Source organism: Mercenaria mercenaria, chromosome 8 (assembly GCF_021730395.1).
Source record: "Mercenaria mercenaria strain notata chromosome 8, MADL_Memer_1, whole genome shotgun sequence".
NCBI lineage: Eukaryota > Metazoa > Mollusca > Bivalvia > Venerida > Veneridae > Mercenaria > Mercenaria mercenaria.
Genome location: NC_069368.1, coordinates 37,266,703 through 37,286,118, shown reverse-complemented (window position 1 = coordinate 37,286,118; position 19,416 = coordinate 37,266,703). Strand labels below are relative to the sequence as shown.

At 36.6% G+C, this 19,416-nt stretch overlaps 2 protein-coding genes across 3 annotated transcripts in view; both read right to left on the bottom strand.

Annotated features, from left to right (window-relative positions):
* LOC123566570 (regulator of G-protein signaling 9-binding protein B-like) overlaps window positions 1-19,416 on the bottom strand; it is an 80,187-nt gene that overhangs the window by 51,863 nt on the left and 8,908 nt on the right. The gene's annotated exons all lie outside the window — the stretch shown is intronic.
* LOC123565409 (uncharacterized) lies at window positions 10,296-10,931 on the bottom strand. The gene has a single exon (XM_045359277.2). The coding sequence runs from the start codon at window positions 10,929-10,931 to the stop codon at window positions 10,296-10,298; it is 636 nt and encodes a 211-aa protein (XP_045215212.2).

Sequence of the window (19,416 nt, the reverse complement as noted above, 5' to 3'; positions counted from 1 at the left end):
CATCTTCTTTTCGTATTGTCTCTAATGAGTTTTTAACCTTGGCATGATTAACAATCAGAGAGTTAATGTCCTGTTTAGAATTGCATAACAAGGCAGTCAATGTTTTCCCATCTGGCAACCTAATGCATGTTTGTTTTTCTGGTATGTAAGGGAAACAGGGGTCATTTTCATCAGGACTAAATTCAATTCCAGTTGTTCAGAATGTTTGTTTGGGAAGCACCTGGATAAAGCATCTGGCACTGTCATTTCACTTGCTTGTTTGTATTTTATTTCACAGTCAAATTCTTGTAAAATTGCAAGCCATCTTTCATATATTGCACCTTTCATTTGTTTTTGAAAAAGTGGTTTTAAGCTTTGATGGTCACATTCAACACAGAAATATTTACCCCGTACGTAAGATGCACAATCTAAAACACTTGTCACCATTCCTAAAAGTTCGAGTTTGTTAGGTCCATATGATTGCTGATAACTGTTCAATGACTTGGATCCAAATCTGACGACACGTATAGTTTCACCTGTGTTGTCATTTGTTTGATGTTTTTGATACAGCATGTATCAAATACCTTACTGGAAGTGTCAACTGATAAATAAAATGGTAAATCGAATCTTGGGAAAGCTAATGCTTCAGAATTTAGCAGTGAATTTTTCAACTCTTCAAACGCACTTTGTGTTCCTGTAACCATTTAAATTTTACATTTTTTTTAGTAATGTGCATAGACACGCCGATTTCGCACTAAAATCAGGAATGAATTTTCTAAACCAGTTCATTAGTCCGAGAAACCGATGTAACTCTTTCGCACTTTTTGGTGTAGGATAATTTCTAATAGCTTTCAGCCGTTCAGGCGGTGGCCGAATTCCTTCCCGTGAAATTTCATGACCCAGAAATATACATTTATTCTGTGCAAATTTACATTTGTTAGGTGATAACTTCAACCCTGCAGCTCGTAGCCTTGAAAATACATCATTAAGATCATCTATATGACGCAAGAATGTTGGAGATACTATGACGACGTCGTCCATGTAACAAAGTGTAGTCTTAAATGAAAAGCCTTTAAAGGCAAAGAAAATCTCCTATATAAGTGACCCCCCCCCCCCCAAATACCAGACTTTTTAATCCCCAATATACAAGATCCTGTCTGGTCCAGTCTGATAAGGGTCCATAAAACCCCTGTAGACTTGACATGTAGCCTAATTATTGTCAGAGAATCATACATTTTATTGCCTACAGGTAAATTGGTTATTTCCTGTGTTTTGCATTTTATTAATTGAAATGCTGTTGTTTTTTTAGTCTTTTTTCAGCATGTACACAAAATTATTTTAATTGATAAGATACTAATTTTGATTGCTCAGTCATGTTGAGTAATGTCCTGGCCAATTAAATTATAACTCTTATAGCAAAGCATTTCTCACTATAAAATAATTATTCAAAACTTAATAAGAGAAATTACAAGTTTGTTTATTCAATGATTATGATCTTTTTAACAAAAGTAACAAAATAAAAACGAAAAAAAAAGATAATTGCTGGATTTTATTACAAATTAAAGAAGCGTTCAGTTGCATTTTTAATAGATAAAGAAGGTATATAGACAGAAGGATGTTATATATTAAAAATGCTTAATTCCTCTTGTGTTGTCTAAATAATGTTAACTTTCTTTTATGTATAATAAAATCCAGCAATAAAGATATATCATTGTTCAAAATACACAATAATTTATTACTTCTAAAAGCTATGTGCCTGAATGCATTTTTTATATTTTTGATAATAAAAAACAGCAATAATGAGATGTAATTGTTAAAAAACTTACTTTATTAAAAATATGATAAAACACTGTTGTATCTTATTACTTTGTCTATTTAGCCCTAATTCAATCAAGCTTTCTAAACTCGTTATAAAGGTGAGAACTGATTTGCTATAAAGGTGAGAAATATCACCTGCAATTTATTTACTGCACAGTAGCTATACAGTAGCTTATTATGATAAACAGAAGCAAGGCTACCAATGGTCCTGACTTGTGTATTGGCCCTTATCGCCAATAAGCAGACCTTATGATCTCCATAGGCCACATACCAGGCATACCAGAATCAGTGTCTTTAAGCACCTTGTCCATTAACAACTGAAAACTATGGGGACTTGTTTTCATACCTTGTGGGGTCCTCTGAAATTTATCAATGTTCTACATCACAAACATTTTAGCCATTCAGGTTTCTAACAAGCTATACTCACAAAACTACCAGTAACTGCAGTTTTCACTTTGAATTTAAAACACTATTAATGTTAAACGCTGTATACTTGGCTGATTCTGGTGCAAATTTCATTTGAAAGAATCCCGAGCTTAGGTCAATTGAAGATATGTAATTTGCGGACATATTTGCGAATGATTCCGTTAACTCCTGCCATCTGGAATGGCATATCGAAAGTCCTGCGACTGCGTACTCAAATATCTGAAGTCAATACAAAAGCGGTACATTGACAAACAGTCTTGCTTTGTTCCGTGTTTTGTACTTGAACTGGGCTTATTACGTTTAGCCACTAACACAGCTGGGCTTGTTATGGGTATATCCTCTTTCTCAGACACTGGGGTAATAACTCCTTGTTTCAATAATTCGTCAAGTTGATGACGCAAAACTTCCCGTTTTTCTGGTGTTAACTTATATGGTCTCTGATGTTTAGACTTTGCATCAGGCCTTAAATGAATGTGATGTTCAACAAGATTGGTCAGTCCTAACGATGGATTTTCGTCAGTAACAAATACATCTTTTTTTTTCAAACAAACAGTTTTCAAGTTTAAACTTTTCATCGTCAGAGAGAGAACCTTTGTCAAATTGAAAATAAGTCATAAATCTGGCTTTCTTTTCTGTTTCCAACTTACAACTATCACCCATGTTCTGATCCATACCCTGACCAGAATTCGCCTGAACATGGTTACAATAATGAGGTGTAACAAATGAATTGTCTGTCGGACAGCCCTGTATACTTGTCTTATCATCAATGACCTGAAAATACCCTAATGGCTTATTTCTGTGAATAACAACAGTTTTATCAGTGGGGTTAAGAATTTTCACAGGTACCATACGACTCTGTGGTATAGTAACCACTGAGCGGGCAACTAATAATTTCTTCCTATTTACATATTTAACATTAGAACAAAGACCATTTACACCCTCAGTAAAGCGTTTTGGTAATTTACCATAATTAATAGATTCTGAATTTGGAGGTAAATAAATACGTTTCTAAGCATAAATTTTTGAATCAGAAAAATGATAATCATCACTAAAATCTAAAATCAATTTGTTTGATTTTATAAAATGTGTCCCTAGAATCAATGGGTGAGAAGTGTCTTTGAGCACATAAACATTAAATTCCTTTCGGTGTCCTTGAACGAAACATGATATGGAAGATATTCCATCAATATTAACTGACTGGTTGTTTGCTAGCACAATGTTACTACTATCCACCCCTGTCAAACTGCTTTTATTGTGCACTGGTAAGGATTCAAACAATTTCCGTGACATCAAGTTTATGGAACCTTCAGTATCCAATAATGCTGATATTTCCCTGTGATGAAACTGAACTTGTAAATGAAGGAAGTTATTATCATTATGTGGATTAGAATTAGTCAAGTAATCCAAATCACAAGAATCGCACATTTCACCATGTTCATGTTTCAAATCTCGCGAATGTCTGTATCGTTTCATTGGTGACTTACTGCGTTGCCGCGTTTTACCAAATGACCTCCTGAGCGATCGCGGTCTCCTTCCCTCAGGCGTATGAAGTTTCCCTGTTCCTGGTTTCTGCTGGATCCGTCATATGGATATCTGGTTGCGCACTGACGGGCCTCATGGCCAAACTGGCTACATAACTGACATCGCGAATCTGGATCTGATGTACCCCGAGCACAGTTGCAATATTTCGCAATGTGTCCTGCACCACCATATGTGTTGCATAATTTGGAATTATTTCTTAGATTGTTTGTGTTGATATTCGTAAGAGAGTCTAATCTTCTCGTTAGCTCTTCAATTTTGCTTTCAATACTTGAAAAATTAGCTGCTGCTACTGTTGGTTGTGTAGATAATAATGATTGTCTGTACCTATAGGCTTCTCCCATTTTGGCTGCTTCCAAAGCGGAGTCGAGATTTCGAGGTGATCCTGCACGAGTGAAAAATGCAAACTTCTCTGGTAATCCGTTTATAAAGACCAACACCATTTCTGTATCGCTTTTAGACAGTTTTTTTTACCACATTCGCGAATAAGTCCGAAATATTATTCAAGTGACTGATTGGCTTGTAACTGCAATGACTGAAATCTTTCAGTTTCAAAGATAAGTGCACTGGCATTGACATCACAGTATTTGGTTTTAAATTGTTCTTGAATATCGTCCCAGTCATCGGTTTCGAGGTTGGCCAACCAAATTTTTGCTGGACCGTGCAGGTGTAATTGAAACGCAGCGAGTTGCATTCTGTCGTTCCTGCCAATTTTCATAAGCGTCGTGTATGCATTAGAATCCGACAGAAATCGTTGTCCATTTTCATGGGAAAGTCCAGAAAATTTTGGCACTGATATCTTCTGATAGTCCATGGTTGTACACGATTGGAACTTATTAAATGAAGCTCCCTCGTAAGTCCATTTTTTTAAAAGTTTTAAGTCTACCTCTTAGATCCAAAAGCAAAGATTCTAAATCATCCAAATTTGAGAATATAAGTCCAAATTTTAGATTCTCCATCATGTAATAGATACGTTGTTTTGTTGTTGGGGAATAGCAAAAAGTCAGTTTATGGTTTTTGATGTTTATTAAAATAATATATCCAGAATAAAATTAAAGATGTTGTCAGGTCTAAAGATTCTAGCAAACTGATACAGAAATACAGAGGTACAGAAATATAATTGTTTAAGCAATTACAAAGGTAGCATTCAATGACATGTCAAAGAAACAAACATATTGAATCAAAAGATGTTACAGTAAGGTGTTAATGATACATGTCAAACAACATGGAAAATAAGAGACTTTGAAGAACTAATTATAAACTGAATGGAGAGATTTTGTAACAAGGTTCTAATGACAAATGTCAATCACTTTGGCCTTCCTTAACTCTTTGAAGTTTGAGACCACCCAAAATTCTAGAAAATATACAAAATGTACAGGTAAAAAATATAGATGTGAATATCACATATAACACATTGATCATTTGTTAAATGACGTTTTTATGGCTGGTGGTTCCTATGCCGAGTGTTTGCAACTTCTTGACACATTTGAATCGGTTTGTTCTGAATTAGGAATTCCCCTGAGTGAGGAAAAAAAGATGGGACGGTCACTAAGTTAACTTTTTTCGGTCTCGAACTTGACTCGGTTAGTCAAACAATTATAATTCCGTGCGACAAGGTCGAAAAGGCCCGTGAGGCACTACTCTCGTTAAGCGGTAGCAAGAAATTGAGGTTAAAGCAGTTACAGTCATTAGTGGGTTTACTTAATTTTATCTGTAAAGCTGTTCCAGCCGGTCGCGCCTTTAACCGCAGATTCTATGACGCCATATCAAAAGCATCGAAACCACATCATTACATCAGAGTAAATTCTGGTCTAATAGATGATGCCAGGGTCTGGTTACTGTTTCTCTAGCAGTTCAATGGTTCGTGTAACTTTAATGATTTAAACTGGTCAGAGGACTCTTCGTTAAAGCTTTACACTGATGCATCTGGGAAAAGGAACTTGGGCTGTGGCTGTTATTTTCAAGGTCGCTGGTCAGTTTTCGCTTGGCCGGATTACTAGTATTCGGACAATACTGTTTTCACGGATATATATTTTATATAAGTTTAGCTTTTTCGATCTGCGTAGAACACGACGTGCGCATGTAGACATAAATATTAACAACCAAAACAGGTTCTGTTACTGTCGCCGAGGCGCTTTGCGTCCCTCTTATTTGTTTGAGTCGGGATGCTGATTCGTCTCAGCGGTAGAGTGATTTACTATCTGGGGACTGGGGATGTTCAGTGACTGTAACTATAACAATATATAATCCCTTTATTAATATATTATATCATATGGAATATAATTTATTTAGGTTATGAAAACCAATTAACTATACATTTTCAAAATATCATCGTAAACTAATACGTTGATACGATTGGCTGAAAAGTATAGGAATAATAATAAATAATTACCATAACAAAGGGATAATAAGATACAGGTAAAAGGACAGGTAATTTGTTAGTCACGTTAGTCATCTATTGTATATGTTACGGCTTACTACTGATAGGTAAATACAGGAAATAATTATAGGATTCTATGTATCTTGGTGACTCTCAATGAATAAAGGTAAGTATAGACATAGGTAAATACAGACACAGGTAAGTTAGACACGTGTAAGAATGGGCTAGGTAAGTATACATAAAAAATACGTAAGTATACGGCCTACGTCGTAAGTATACGGCCTACGTCGCGACAATCATATATGTCGGTAAGTGTATACATAATTTACATTCGTTTAGGGTTCTATCACACCTGCGACATATTTCCCCCTTCTCGAATAAATGTTGTCCCCAACATTTACTGTGTTATCTGTCGTTCTATCTCACCTTTCCACAGAATCTTTAGAAATTTAAAGTGCACCAATTACATTTAATTCAAAATATGAATCCAACACTAAAACAGTTGCTGTCATTGTTTTTCAACATGTTTAATTATTCATAACTTCTCCACTTGAGAAACAAGTAAAAGACGATTATAAGGCATCCTTTGCGTCTGTTACGAAGAATGCATTATGTACCTCAAATTTCAAATATACAAAACTGTTTACTATAATTTGCAGTACACTTCTGGACTGTCTTTTTCAATTCATATAACTAGCTCACATACACATATATTTTTATAGTCTTGTTATAGTCACTAAATGATCATAGACTCCATTCACCGTTTCTCATCCAACTTGGTTTCCTTCTTTGTCGTTGAGGTCTTTTTATATGTGGTGTACCCTCACTGTCAGATTCGTCTATTTGGCTATCTAGCGCTGACGCCTCATCTGGAATATTTTGCCTATGTCTCCGTGCAGGAATTATGTACCTCGGAATCTCAGCATCAGGTACAGGGGAATCTTGGTAAGTATCGTTTGGAGATGCTGAGGAGTTTTGGTAAGTACCTTTGTCTTTTACTTGTTTTTCATGTTTTTCTTTATCAGCTTCCTCGTTGATATCCATAGTTTCAGATTCTTCTGCTGTTTCGTGGATGTTTGAATCAATACTCATAAAAGGAAGGAGAAGGTTCCTGTGAAGGGTTCGTATCTTTTTATACCGACTTCCTTCTCTCTTTACCTCAAACACTGGTATATCTTGATTCGGTTGACTGATCACAATGTATGGATTTGATTTCCATTTATCAGCCAACTTGTTTTTGCCTCGGATTGACACATTTCTGACCAGAACTCTATCTCCTGGAACTAAAACTAGGTTTCTGGCTTTCAGGTCATACCGCTGTTTGTTGACCTTCCCTGCATGTTCGGAACTTTTTCGAGCTGTATCGTAAGCTATTGAAAGGCGTTCTTTAAGTTTCTTTATATATTCCGAGTGTGATGTTGACTCATTACTGTTTGTCAGGAGTGCTAAGAAGGCATCTATTGCTAGTCTTGGGTGGCGATCGAACATTAAGAAATAGAATGAGTAGCCAGTACTGTCATGTTTGGTTGCATTGTAAGCATGCACCAGCGTAGGAATATGTGACTTCCAGTCAGCTTTCTTGTTGTCCGTTAAAGTCCCTAACATTTGCTAAAGAGTTGAATTGAATCTTTCTACTGGATTTCCTTGAGGATGATATGGTGTTGTTCTTGATTTGCCGATCCCAGCTATGCTTCAAAGTTCCTTTATTATGTTAGCCTCAAATGATTGGCCTTGATCACTATGGATACGAGCTGGAAATCCGTAATGGACTATGAATTGGTCAAAAATTATTTTAGCTGTCGTCTTTGCAGTTTGGTTTCGTGTTGGATAAGCCTGTGCGTAGCGGCTAAAATGGTCTGTCATTACGAGGATATTCTCGTAGCCGCCCTTTGAACGTTCAAGGGAAAGACAATCAATGCACAGGATTTCCATAGGGAAAGTGGACTGTATTGGTACAAGCTGTGCTTTAGCATTTCTGGCTTTTCTCCTTATGCAACGGTCACAGGATCTGACATTTGCTGCAACAAACGATTCCATCCCCGGCCAAAAGAAACGTTCACGGAAAAGAGACAAAGTTCTGTCACGTCCTTGGTGACCCAAGTCTGTGTGTAAAGCCTGAAAAACCTCGGACCTTAATTTTGGTGGAAGGACCAGCTGAAGGCGCTCATGTCCGGAAATAGTTGTTCTTCTATAAAGAACACCTTGTTGTAAGACTAGTTTCGACCATTCATGCAGATAACAGGACACGACTGACGCATCGGTACCAAAGGTCGAAGAAGCCGGTTTGGTGCCATTCTTTAAGTGCTTAATTACTTCTGCGATAATATGGTCGTCTCGTTGTGCTTTAAACCAGTCTTTTTGTGACAGACTTGATGCAATGATCATATCATCAGGTACTTCTGGTACATCATCCGGGTTTTCTTGAATCGACTCTGGATTACACATGGTTTCACCATAGGGATGTTGACTTGTGCAGCCATCGCAAGAGCCTTCACAACTTCTGTATTTATGCCTGGTTCTTCAGTGTAGAACTTTCTTGAAAGAGCATCCGCGTCGATGTTTTTCTTGCCACTTCTGTATTCTATTTTAAGATTGTAGTTGGCAAGACTTGCTATCCAACGTTGGCCAGCGGCATCAAGTTTCGCGGATGTCTTGGAATACGTGAGGGCATTATTATCTGTATAAACGAAGCATTCCGACCCATAGAGATAATTATGGAATTTCTCCGTCACTGCCCATTTTAAGGCAAGAAATTCAAGCTTGTGTGCGGAGTAATTCTTCTCAGCCGGTCGAAGACTACTACTTGCGAAAGGCACCACACGTTCTTTTCCGTCCCATTCCTGGTAGAGGACAGCTCCAAGCCCAAGTCCTGAAGCATCTGTGTGCAACTTAAAAGGTTTTTCGTAATCGGCGTATGCTAACACTGGAGCTGTACACACCTTCTCTTTTATTGTTTCGAAGGCTAGCTGTTGTTTCTGTCCCCATTCAAACTTTCTCTTGATCTTGTTCTTTTTCATTGTTTTGGTTTTCTTTGGACTGTCGCCTAGAAGTAAGTCATTCAAAGGTCTGGCATGTTTGGAGAAGCCTTGAAGGAACCTCCGGTAGTAACCAGCGAAGCCAAGGGAACTTCGGACATCCTTAATTGATTTTGGAATAGGCCAGTTCTTTACTGCACTCACTTTATCAGGATGGTGCCAATGCCTTTGTCAGATATCAGATGTCCCAAATAGATAACCTCATTTTTAAAGAATTCACATCTGCTTGGTTTGAGTTTAAGATTGTTTTCTCGTAAGCGTTAAAAAACTGCTTCTAATCGATTTAGGTGTTCTTCAAATGTGGAACTGAAGATAATTATATCATCCAAATAAATGAGGCATTGACGTAGGTTCAGGTCTCCCATGCAGCGTTCCATCAGTCTTTGAAACGTAGCTGGCGCGTTCGTAAGTCCAAAAGGCATCCTGTTTGCCTCGAAGAAACCCAGATTTCCAGCTTGAAAGGCCGTTTTACACTTATCTTCCTCCTTAATTTCAACCTGCCAATATCCGCTCTTGAGATCTAACTTTGAAAAGTATTGTGAACCGGATAATAAGTGGAGGGTATCTTCAATGCGCGGGATGGCGTATGCATCTTTTCCGGTTTGAATATTCAATTTTCTGTAATCAATACAGAATCTAATAGTGCCGTCTTTTTTTCTTACAAAAACTACATTGGATGAGTATGGACTCTGGGATGGTCTAATAGCTCCAAGTGCTAACATCTCTTGAATTTGTTCTCGAACTTCTTCTATAAGACCAGGTGGTATTGGTCGATACGGTTCTTTAAAGGTCTCTCATCTTCTAAATGTATTTCATGCTCAACGCAATTTGTTCTTCCTATGTCCAAAGGTCCCGAAGAAAAAAAATCTTTCCATTTGTAAAACAACTTTTTGACTTGTGGAAGATGATCTTTAGGAACGTTGTCTAAGTCCACTTTAATATCTTGTACAAAAGTCTCTACCTTTTCCTCTTCTGATATCTTTTCTTTATTGCTCTCTAATTGTTCTGTTTTTCTATTTTCAGATGGATTCCAGCTCCGCAGAAGTTTCACTTGTTCCAGATTACACAGAACAGATTTAGGTGATATACTAACTGCCTTTGCTGACATGTTAAATAATTTAACAGGTATTTCCCGGTCTGTTTAGCTGTACGACCCTAGGACATATGCCTATTCTTGAAGACGCCTCATCAGAAGATTCTGTAACGGCTGATTCCACATCGAAGTTCTTCCGAATAAAACCCGTGATAACTTTTGTTTCGTTTGGCTTTAAAACTACATCTTTCTTACTTGCAGATTTAACTTTTCCAATTACAGGTGTTTCAACAAGATTTTCTACTGCTGACTTCCACTGTTCTGGTAGGGAATCTCTTGGTGTCTCTCGAAGATACCGTAAAACATTGGTGCCTACTATTACTGGTACTGTTAAGTTGTATTCTGTATTGGGAACAATTAAAATCGGTACAGGTAAGTCAATGTCCGATAATCCAGGAACTTTAACTGTTGCTTCTATGTAACCAGAATACGGCAGACTATTTCCATCAGGTAAGTTAATTACAAAATCTTTAAGGAAATGTAACTCTGGTTCTAGATTTTCATAGAAATCTTCACAAATGGTGGTTATCATTGATCCTGTATCACAAATGCATGTTGTTTCGACATTATTAATGACCGCTGATGTTTCATTGGCATGACCAATCAGTCTTTCAAATATGTTGATTGTTTCATTAGGGCTTTCGTTTGTTTTGTCTGCCATTTGCCCTTCAATGGAGACACCTAGTCGTTTAAATTCTTCTTTTCATTTTTTTCTGTTTTCCTTTGAGGATTCCCCTTCTTTCTTGTTGCCTTGGTTTTGGGGTGTGTTGTTATCATATCTATAACCTCCCCTATAGCCACCGTAATAATGTCCTCTGCCTCTGCTGAAACTAGATGAGCCTCCGTATCTGTTATATTTGTTACCCGAAGTATCTTCTTTTTGTTTGTCTTCTTTAATTTCCTGCAATTTCTTTTCAAAGTCTTCCATCTTTTTCATCAGCTTAGCCAACATATCTTCACTCTTTTCCGTTTCACTGGACGTAGCAAGTTTGGTTTCAGTATGTTGTTTCCGTTGTTTTGTTAGCTTCATTTCATTTTCTTCAGCTCTTGCCTTCCGTCTCAAGACTTCAAAACTGTCACTGCTTTCAAAGCTATTTCTCGTTGCATTTTTAATTTCTTGATTATATAACGACCTCCAAAATTTATCTTTTAACATGGCATTTCTTTCTTTTTCAGGTATTTGACGTTTGTTGAAAGCAAGAAGAAGGATTTCTTCTAGGCGAAGACCCCATTCAGCGATGGATTCGTCAGGTTTCTGTTCTGCTGTGTAGAACTCAGTATATATGAATTGCTGACTGGATAAATCACCAAAAATGTCTTCTACACGAGCAACAATTTCTATTGGTGAAGCAGTAGGATGTAGATTTATAAGTGCTTTCTTTGCTTGTCCCTTCAAGGAGTGTCTAATGGCTTGTGCTATTACATGTTCTTTGTATAATCTTGTAGCAATAACACTTTCTATTTCTCGCTTCCATTCTTCGAAAGAAGACTCAGATTTTGGTTTCGGATCTGCTCCGGAAAACTGCCTGATGTTAAGTTTAGGACCAAATGTATGTATGTCCTCTTCTTTGTTATTTTTGGGATTTACGTCCTCAACTTCATTCCTTTCTGGTTCTTTTTCATGTTTTGTTATCTTCTTCTTTACTTCTGTATTTTGTGTTGTATCTTTATGTTTACTCGTATCTTTTTCTATTGGAATATACTGAAGTTCCTTCAACAGAGTGTATCTTGTTTTAAACATAGTTTCTCTATCTTCTAATTCTTACTGTCTATTATTCAGTGCTTCTTCCCGTTTTCGCATTTCATCTTCTTTCCTTTTCAATAGCAAAGCAATACTGTTGCTTTCATTCATATCTCTGTTCTCTGTCTCTCTTATACCTGTTACTTGTTGTAACTCTTTTAGCTTTGTCTCTAGCTCTTGTTCGTATTTATCCAAGTTTTGTTCTCTTAATGCTAATTCCCTTTCACGAATTTCATACTGTTCTAGTAACTGCTTCTGTCTTTCTATTTCTTGAACTCGTCTCAGTTTCTCTTGTTCAATCTTCAGCTGTTGTCCTCGTTCCAATTCTAAGTATCCTTGCAATTCCTTTCTTCTTTGCCTTATCACGAATAATTTTCTTTCTTCTTGCTCTATCAACTCAGTCGTTTCACTTTTGTCCTCCTGTTTTCCACCCCAATCATCACTATAACCTTGCTTTTTAGCATATGTCTGGCTATCTATCTCTAATTGATTGTGTTTCCACTTTGTCCAAGCATCTTGTTTATCCGCAGTGTCAAGAGTACTATCTTCTTTGATAAACCATTTTTCTCTCATGTTTCCCTCCAGCTCACTTTCTTTATATAATGGTTGTTCTTTCAATGGATGGTTAGGTCTGTGTTTCGAAAACCCTGTGTCGAAACTCATTGACTGCCATTTTTCTCTGGCACGTTTATCATTTAGCTTTAATCTAGCTATATCTGTTTGTATTTTCAGATTATGTTCCGAATTTGGAACCCTTCTGTCAGGAGTGGAATACATTGCCTGATTATATGAGGAAATTCTCTTATCTAATTCTTCCACTTGTGGTGAGAATGCTATTTCTGAAACATCTATTACTGGCTCCTTGAACATATATCTTTCCTCCTGTATTTGGCCTTGTGAAGATGGTACATCATCTTGATTTTCTCCTCTTTGAGTAACATTTTGTTGATCGAAGTTTCTAAATTTTTGCCTGGCTTCTTGTTGTAACTTCTCAATATTGGTAACATTTCTATCCGTTTGTTCAGATGCTGAGGTTCTCATTCTTCCAGATCGCATCATTTCTTGTTGATGCTGTAAACTCTTTAGTTGCTGTTCTTTTATCTGTTTTTCTAATGCTCTAATTTCTCTCTCTGTTTGTCTCTGTCTTTCCATACTTTCACTTTGTTGCCGTACGTCGTGTGTGGTTTTTCTTAGTCTTCTCGGTGAGATACCTTCAGCCATGTTTTACAGAAGCTTTCCTTCCACCATAAAATTGCTCAACTTCAAATTAACTTCTTCTATTTCAATCCACAATATTCTAATTTTTATCTTCTACTCTTGTATTTTATTGTACCTTTCACTTTTCTTTCACTATATTTCAATATACTTCTTCTTTCACTGTACTTCTCCTTTAACTATACTGCTTCCACTGTACTTCTCCTTTAACTATACTTCTTCCACAGTACCTTTCCTTTAACTGTACTTCTTTCACAGTACCTCTCCTTTAACTGTACTTCTTTCACAGTACTTCTCCTTTAACTATACCTCTTTCACTGTACTTCTCCTTTAACTATACTTCTTTCACTGTACTTCTCCTTTAACTATACTTCTTTCACTGTACTTCTCCTTTAACTATACTTCTTTCACAGTACCTCTCCTTTAACTATATTTTTTTCACTGTACTTCTCCTTTAACTATGTTTCTTTCACTGTACTTCTCCTTTAACTATGCTTCTTTCACAGTACCTCTCCTTTAACTATACTTCTTTCACAGTACCTCTCCTTTAACTATACTTCTTTCACTGTACTTCTCTTTTAACTATGCTTCTTTCACAGTACCTCTCCTTTAACTATGCTTCTTTCACTATACTTCTTCTTTAGCTATACTTCTTTCACTGTACTTCTCCTTTAACTATACTTCAACTTTTATTGTACTTCTTCTTTAACTATACTTCTCCTTTAACAATACTTCAACATTCAATGTGCTTCTCCTTTAACAATTCTTCTTTCACAATACTTCTCCTTTAACTATACTTCTTTCACAGTACCTTTCCTTTTAACAGTACTTTAATTTTCAATGTGCTTCTCCTTTTACAATACTTCTTTCAAAATACTTCTTCTTTCAATGTGCTTCTCCTTTAACTAAACTTCTCCTTTCACTGTACTTTTCCTTTACTTTACTTTTCCTTTTACTATACTTCAACTTACACTTTACTTCTCCTTTAACTCTTATATCTCTTTCGCTGTACTTCTCCTTTAACAATACTATTCCTTTGGCTGCACTTCTCCATTAACAATACTATTCCTTTCGCTGCACTTCTCCATTAACAATACTATTCCTTTCGCTGCACTTTAACAATACTATTCCATATGCTGCACTTCTCCATTAACAATACTATTCCTTTTGCTGCACTTCTCCATTAACAATACTATTCCTTTCGCTGCACTTCTCCATTAACAATACTATTCCTTTCGCTGCACTTCTCCTTTAACAATACTATTCCGTTCGCTGCACTTCTCCTTTAACAATACTATTCCGTTCGCTGCACTTCTCCTTTAACAATACTATTCCTTTCGCTGCACTTCTCCATTAACAATACTATTCCTTTCGCTGCACTTCTCCATTAACAATACTATTTCTTTCGCTGCACTTCTCCATTAACAATACTATTCCATTCGCTGCACTTCTCCTTTAACAATACTATTCCTTTCGTTGCACTTTAACAATACTATTCCTTTCGCTGCACTTCTCCTTTAACAATACTATTCCTTTCGCTGCACTTTAACAATACTATTCCGTTAGCTGCACTTCTCCATTAACAATACTATTCCTTTCGCTGCACTTTAACAATACTATTCCTTTCGCTGCACTTTAACAATACTATTCCATTCGCTGCACTTCTCCATTAACAATACTATTCCTTTCGCTGCACTTTAACAATACTATTCCTTTCGCTGCACTTCTCCATTAACAATACTATTCCTTTCGCTGCACTTTAACAATACTATTCCGTTCGCTGCACTTCTCCATTAACAATACTATTCCTTTCGCTGCACTTCTCCATTAACAATACTATTCCGTTCGCTGCACTTCTCCATTAACAATACTATTCTGTTCGCTGCACTTCTCCATTAACAATACTATTCTGTTCGCTGCACTTCTCCATTAACAATACTATTCCTTTCGCTGCACTTCTCCATTAACAATACTATTCCTTTCGCTGCACTTCTCCATTAACAATACTATTCTGTTCGCTGCACTTCTCCATTAACAATACTATTCCTTTCGCTGCACTTCTCCATTAACAATACTATTCCTTTCGCTGCACTTCTCCTTTAACAATGCTGCACTTCTCCTTTAACAATACTATTCAGTTCGCTGCACTTCTCCATTAACAATACTATTCCGTTAGCTGCACTTCTCCATTAACAATACTATTCCGTTCGCTGCACTTCTCCATTAACAATACTATTCCTTTCGCTGCACTTCTCCTTTAACAATACTATTCCTTTCGCTGCACTTCTCCTTTAACAATACTATTCAGTTCGCTGCACTTCTCCATTAACAATACTATTCAGTTCGCTGCACTTCTCCATTAACAATACTATTCAGTTCGCTGCACTTCTCCATTAACAATACTATTCAGTTCGCTGCACTTCTCCATTAACAATACTATTCCGTTCGCTGCACTTCTCCATTAACAATACTATTCCTTTCGCTGCACTTCTCCTTTAACAATACTATTCCTTTCGCTGCACTTCTCCTTTAACAATACTATTCAGTTCGCTTGCACTTCTACTTTAACAATACTATTCATTTCGCTGCACTTCTCCATTAAATTACTATTCCGTAGCTGCACTTCTCCTTTAACAATACTATTCCTTTCGCTGCACTTCTCATTAACAATACTATTCAGTTCGCTGCACTTCTCCTTTAACAATACTAATTCAGTTCGTGCACTTCTCCATTAACAATACATTTCCTTTCGCTGCACTTCTCCATTAACAATACTATTCCTTTCGCTGCACTTCTCCATTAACAATACTATTCCTTTCGCTGCACTTCTCCATTAACAATACTATTCAGTTCGCTGCACTTCTCCTTTAACAATACTATTCCGTTAGCTGCACTTCTCCATTAACAATACTATTCCTTTCGCTGCACTTCTCCATTAACAATACTATTCCTTTCGCTGCACTTCTCCATTAACAATACTATTCAGTTCGCTGCACTTCTCCTTTAACAATACTATTCAGTTCGCTGCACTTCTCCATTAACAATACTATTCCGTTCGCTGCACTTCTCCATTAACAATACTATTCAGTTCGCTGCACTTCTCCTTTAACAATACTATTCCGTTAGCTGCACTTCTCCATTAACAATACTATTCCGTTCGCTGCACTTCTCCATTAACAATACTATTCCTTTCGCTGCACTTTAACAATACTATTCCTTTTGCTGCACTTCTCCATTAACAATACTATTCCTTTCGCTGCACTTTAACAATACTATTCCGTTCGCTGCACTTCTTCTTTAACAATACTATTCAGTTCGCTGCACTTCTCCTTTAACAATACTATTCACTCTTTCAGTTTTCACTTATTTCTACTTTCACAATTCTATATTTTTTTTTTTTTTAGTTTTAGATTGCTTCTGTATTCACTTTGCTTTCTACTCTTTCATTTTTTTAATTAATTTATTCGAACCTCTCTTATTTTCCTTTTTATATATATTACCGTAACTTGTACTGATATCTATTATTTATCTTTTCTTTCTTTATAGAAATTTATAATTTATATATACCAATTTAATTTGATTTATTTTTTTCTGATAAAAAAATTGGCAATTTCTGAGATTCGAACCCCAGACCTCTGGCTTTACAATCTAACGTCATCCCGACTGAGGTCTTCCCGACTGAGCTACGCGGACAGTCGATAACACGGTGATTAACTTTGCAATGGTACCTTATTTATAGGCCAACATTGATTGGTCCGCTTTTCTGTCATATAGATGGCAGTTTAGAATTGGGGGTGTCACCTGCATGTATAAACATGGTTGTCCGGTTGAAGATATTAGATACAGGGGCCGTTGGCGGTCTAATGCTTACAAGTCATATATAAGGTCCCAGGCCTACACAGGCAAACACCGTATGCAACTCAGCCAGATAGCTGCATTTGCGATCACTCTGTTAAAATTACAAGTATCCATAAAAGTAAATATTATTTTGTACATGTTTGATAAAGCATGTGGTACCATGCGTCATTCAAGAATAAGTTTATTTTTGCTGTATCTAAAGCGAATTTATGATGCTTGTGAATAGGAAAGAGGCATATGGTTATGCTAAATAATGGTAATCGGTGCAAGTAACCCGAGTATATGTTGTTATGCTAATAATGGTGATCGTTACAAGTAACCTAAGCATATGGTATTGTGCTAATAATGGTGATTGATACAAGTAACATAATCATATCGTTTTATCATATAGTAGTCGCAACTTGACCGCGATGGTTGACATTAGGCTGATTATTCATATTGGTTATTTCATTATAGAAATCAAGGGTGATTAGGGTGGCCGTGTATATTTATATGGAATTAGTTTGTATACAGTGCAGTATCAAAGTATATATACTTACATTTCATCAGTTAAAACTTTCCAGTACTCTAATTTATATTTACACAAATTTATATTTCCTTTTTCTCGTGCAGCTCGTGTTTTACGTACACTCCTTTTCAATAATAGGTTGTGCCTCATTATGTATTATAATGCAAAGTTCAACCATCGGGGTCAAGTTGCGTCCACTATATGCAACGTACATGTTTTGAATGAGCGTACGGCTTTGCACAAAATTTGAAAGTTATGTAGTCTTTATTTGAAAAGGAAAACAGATATCTTTCACTTCACAAATATCCCGTTGATGTGCTTGCATCGTAATGTACAATTGCAGATGCTATAAAAAATTGATTATGTTACATTTATTTAAATGATTTTCAAAAATGGTATAGGATTCCCATTGCCAATGATAGGCCCGGCGATCCGCTTTTGGCTTTAATTAATTTCATTAACGTTCGCATGGTGTCCGTCGTCGATTCCGTGTGATGTTAGGTGGCAGTGCACGAGTAAAGGGCCGTTACTCTTGCATCATTATATCATAATGTTTAGCCGTGGTGTAGGTTTTCGGTAGCATACATAGTTTTAATTTGCATATTAGTCACACACCTTTATACAATTTGTTTAAGTGGAAAGCCGTTGATACAATAAGTGAAACGTTTTGCTAACAGGGCTGTCTCACCAGTATTCTTGTAAATAATCATCGTGTATTTTGTTATATTTGAAGTTCACATCGTTTTATTTTAGTAATGTAGATTTATATACATTTGTATTGCTTTGTTATCGAAAGTTCATTACAAACCGGTAATTAACGGAAGAGTAGTTTCAGTTCCAAGTTTATGTCGTTTATTACTTTGAAGTTTATAATTTGTTTTGTTATAGAAGGTTCATCACATAACGGTTACTAACGGAAGTTTAAAAGTTTCAGGATCGAGTGTCTGGATTATTGGTTCATCCATAGTGAGAGACGCTTTCTACCGGTCATTACAGCGCACAGGCGGTCCTGACCTTGGTCTGTCACAGCTGGGAACAAATATTTACTGGGAATACCAAAGCGGTATGCGTCTTTATCACATTTTAGACATGGTCAAATATATGATAAATTTTTATCCAGTACCAGACATTCTCATTATCCATTGTGGTGGAAACGATATCGGTTTCAAACCTACGGTAGAGGTAACCTGGGAGGCAAAGGATATTGTTTTGGAGTTACAGTATATGCTTCCATATACCACACTCGCATGGTCTCAGGTTTTACCTAGGCAATCACGGCGTTATATTTCCATTTGAATTTGTTGCTGAAAGGACAAGGAAAAGAATAAATATATATCTGTCTTAGTACATTTTTCATCAAGCATGGGGGCCGTGCGATAAAATATCCCGATATAAATGTCGACTTCCGATTCTTCCAGGCGGACGGTTTCATTTGTCCGTTCTTGCGTGTGATTTAACGTTAAACACCCTGTCCGGGACAATTTATACTTTCTTAAACAGTCCAGATGTTATTTTTCCGAAATAATTTTAATTATTGGTTAGTGTTGCCATACTAACATTAGTCGCATTTTTGTTAGAAAAAAGTGATTATTTACTCTGGCGATATTTGTGCAGCATTATGATAATCCGCTATTTTGGCGGAAGGTCTATTCTCTCAGCTCTGCTCCGTTCCTGAACCTTTTTGGCGTATTCTATCATAATGGTATGTGACCGATGACGGGACATACATGTAACTTATACCTAATTTCGTACCGCTATTTCTAATTTATATAACTTTTCACTAGCCATTGACAAAATATCGCCAAACCTCAACAAATAAATCAT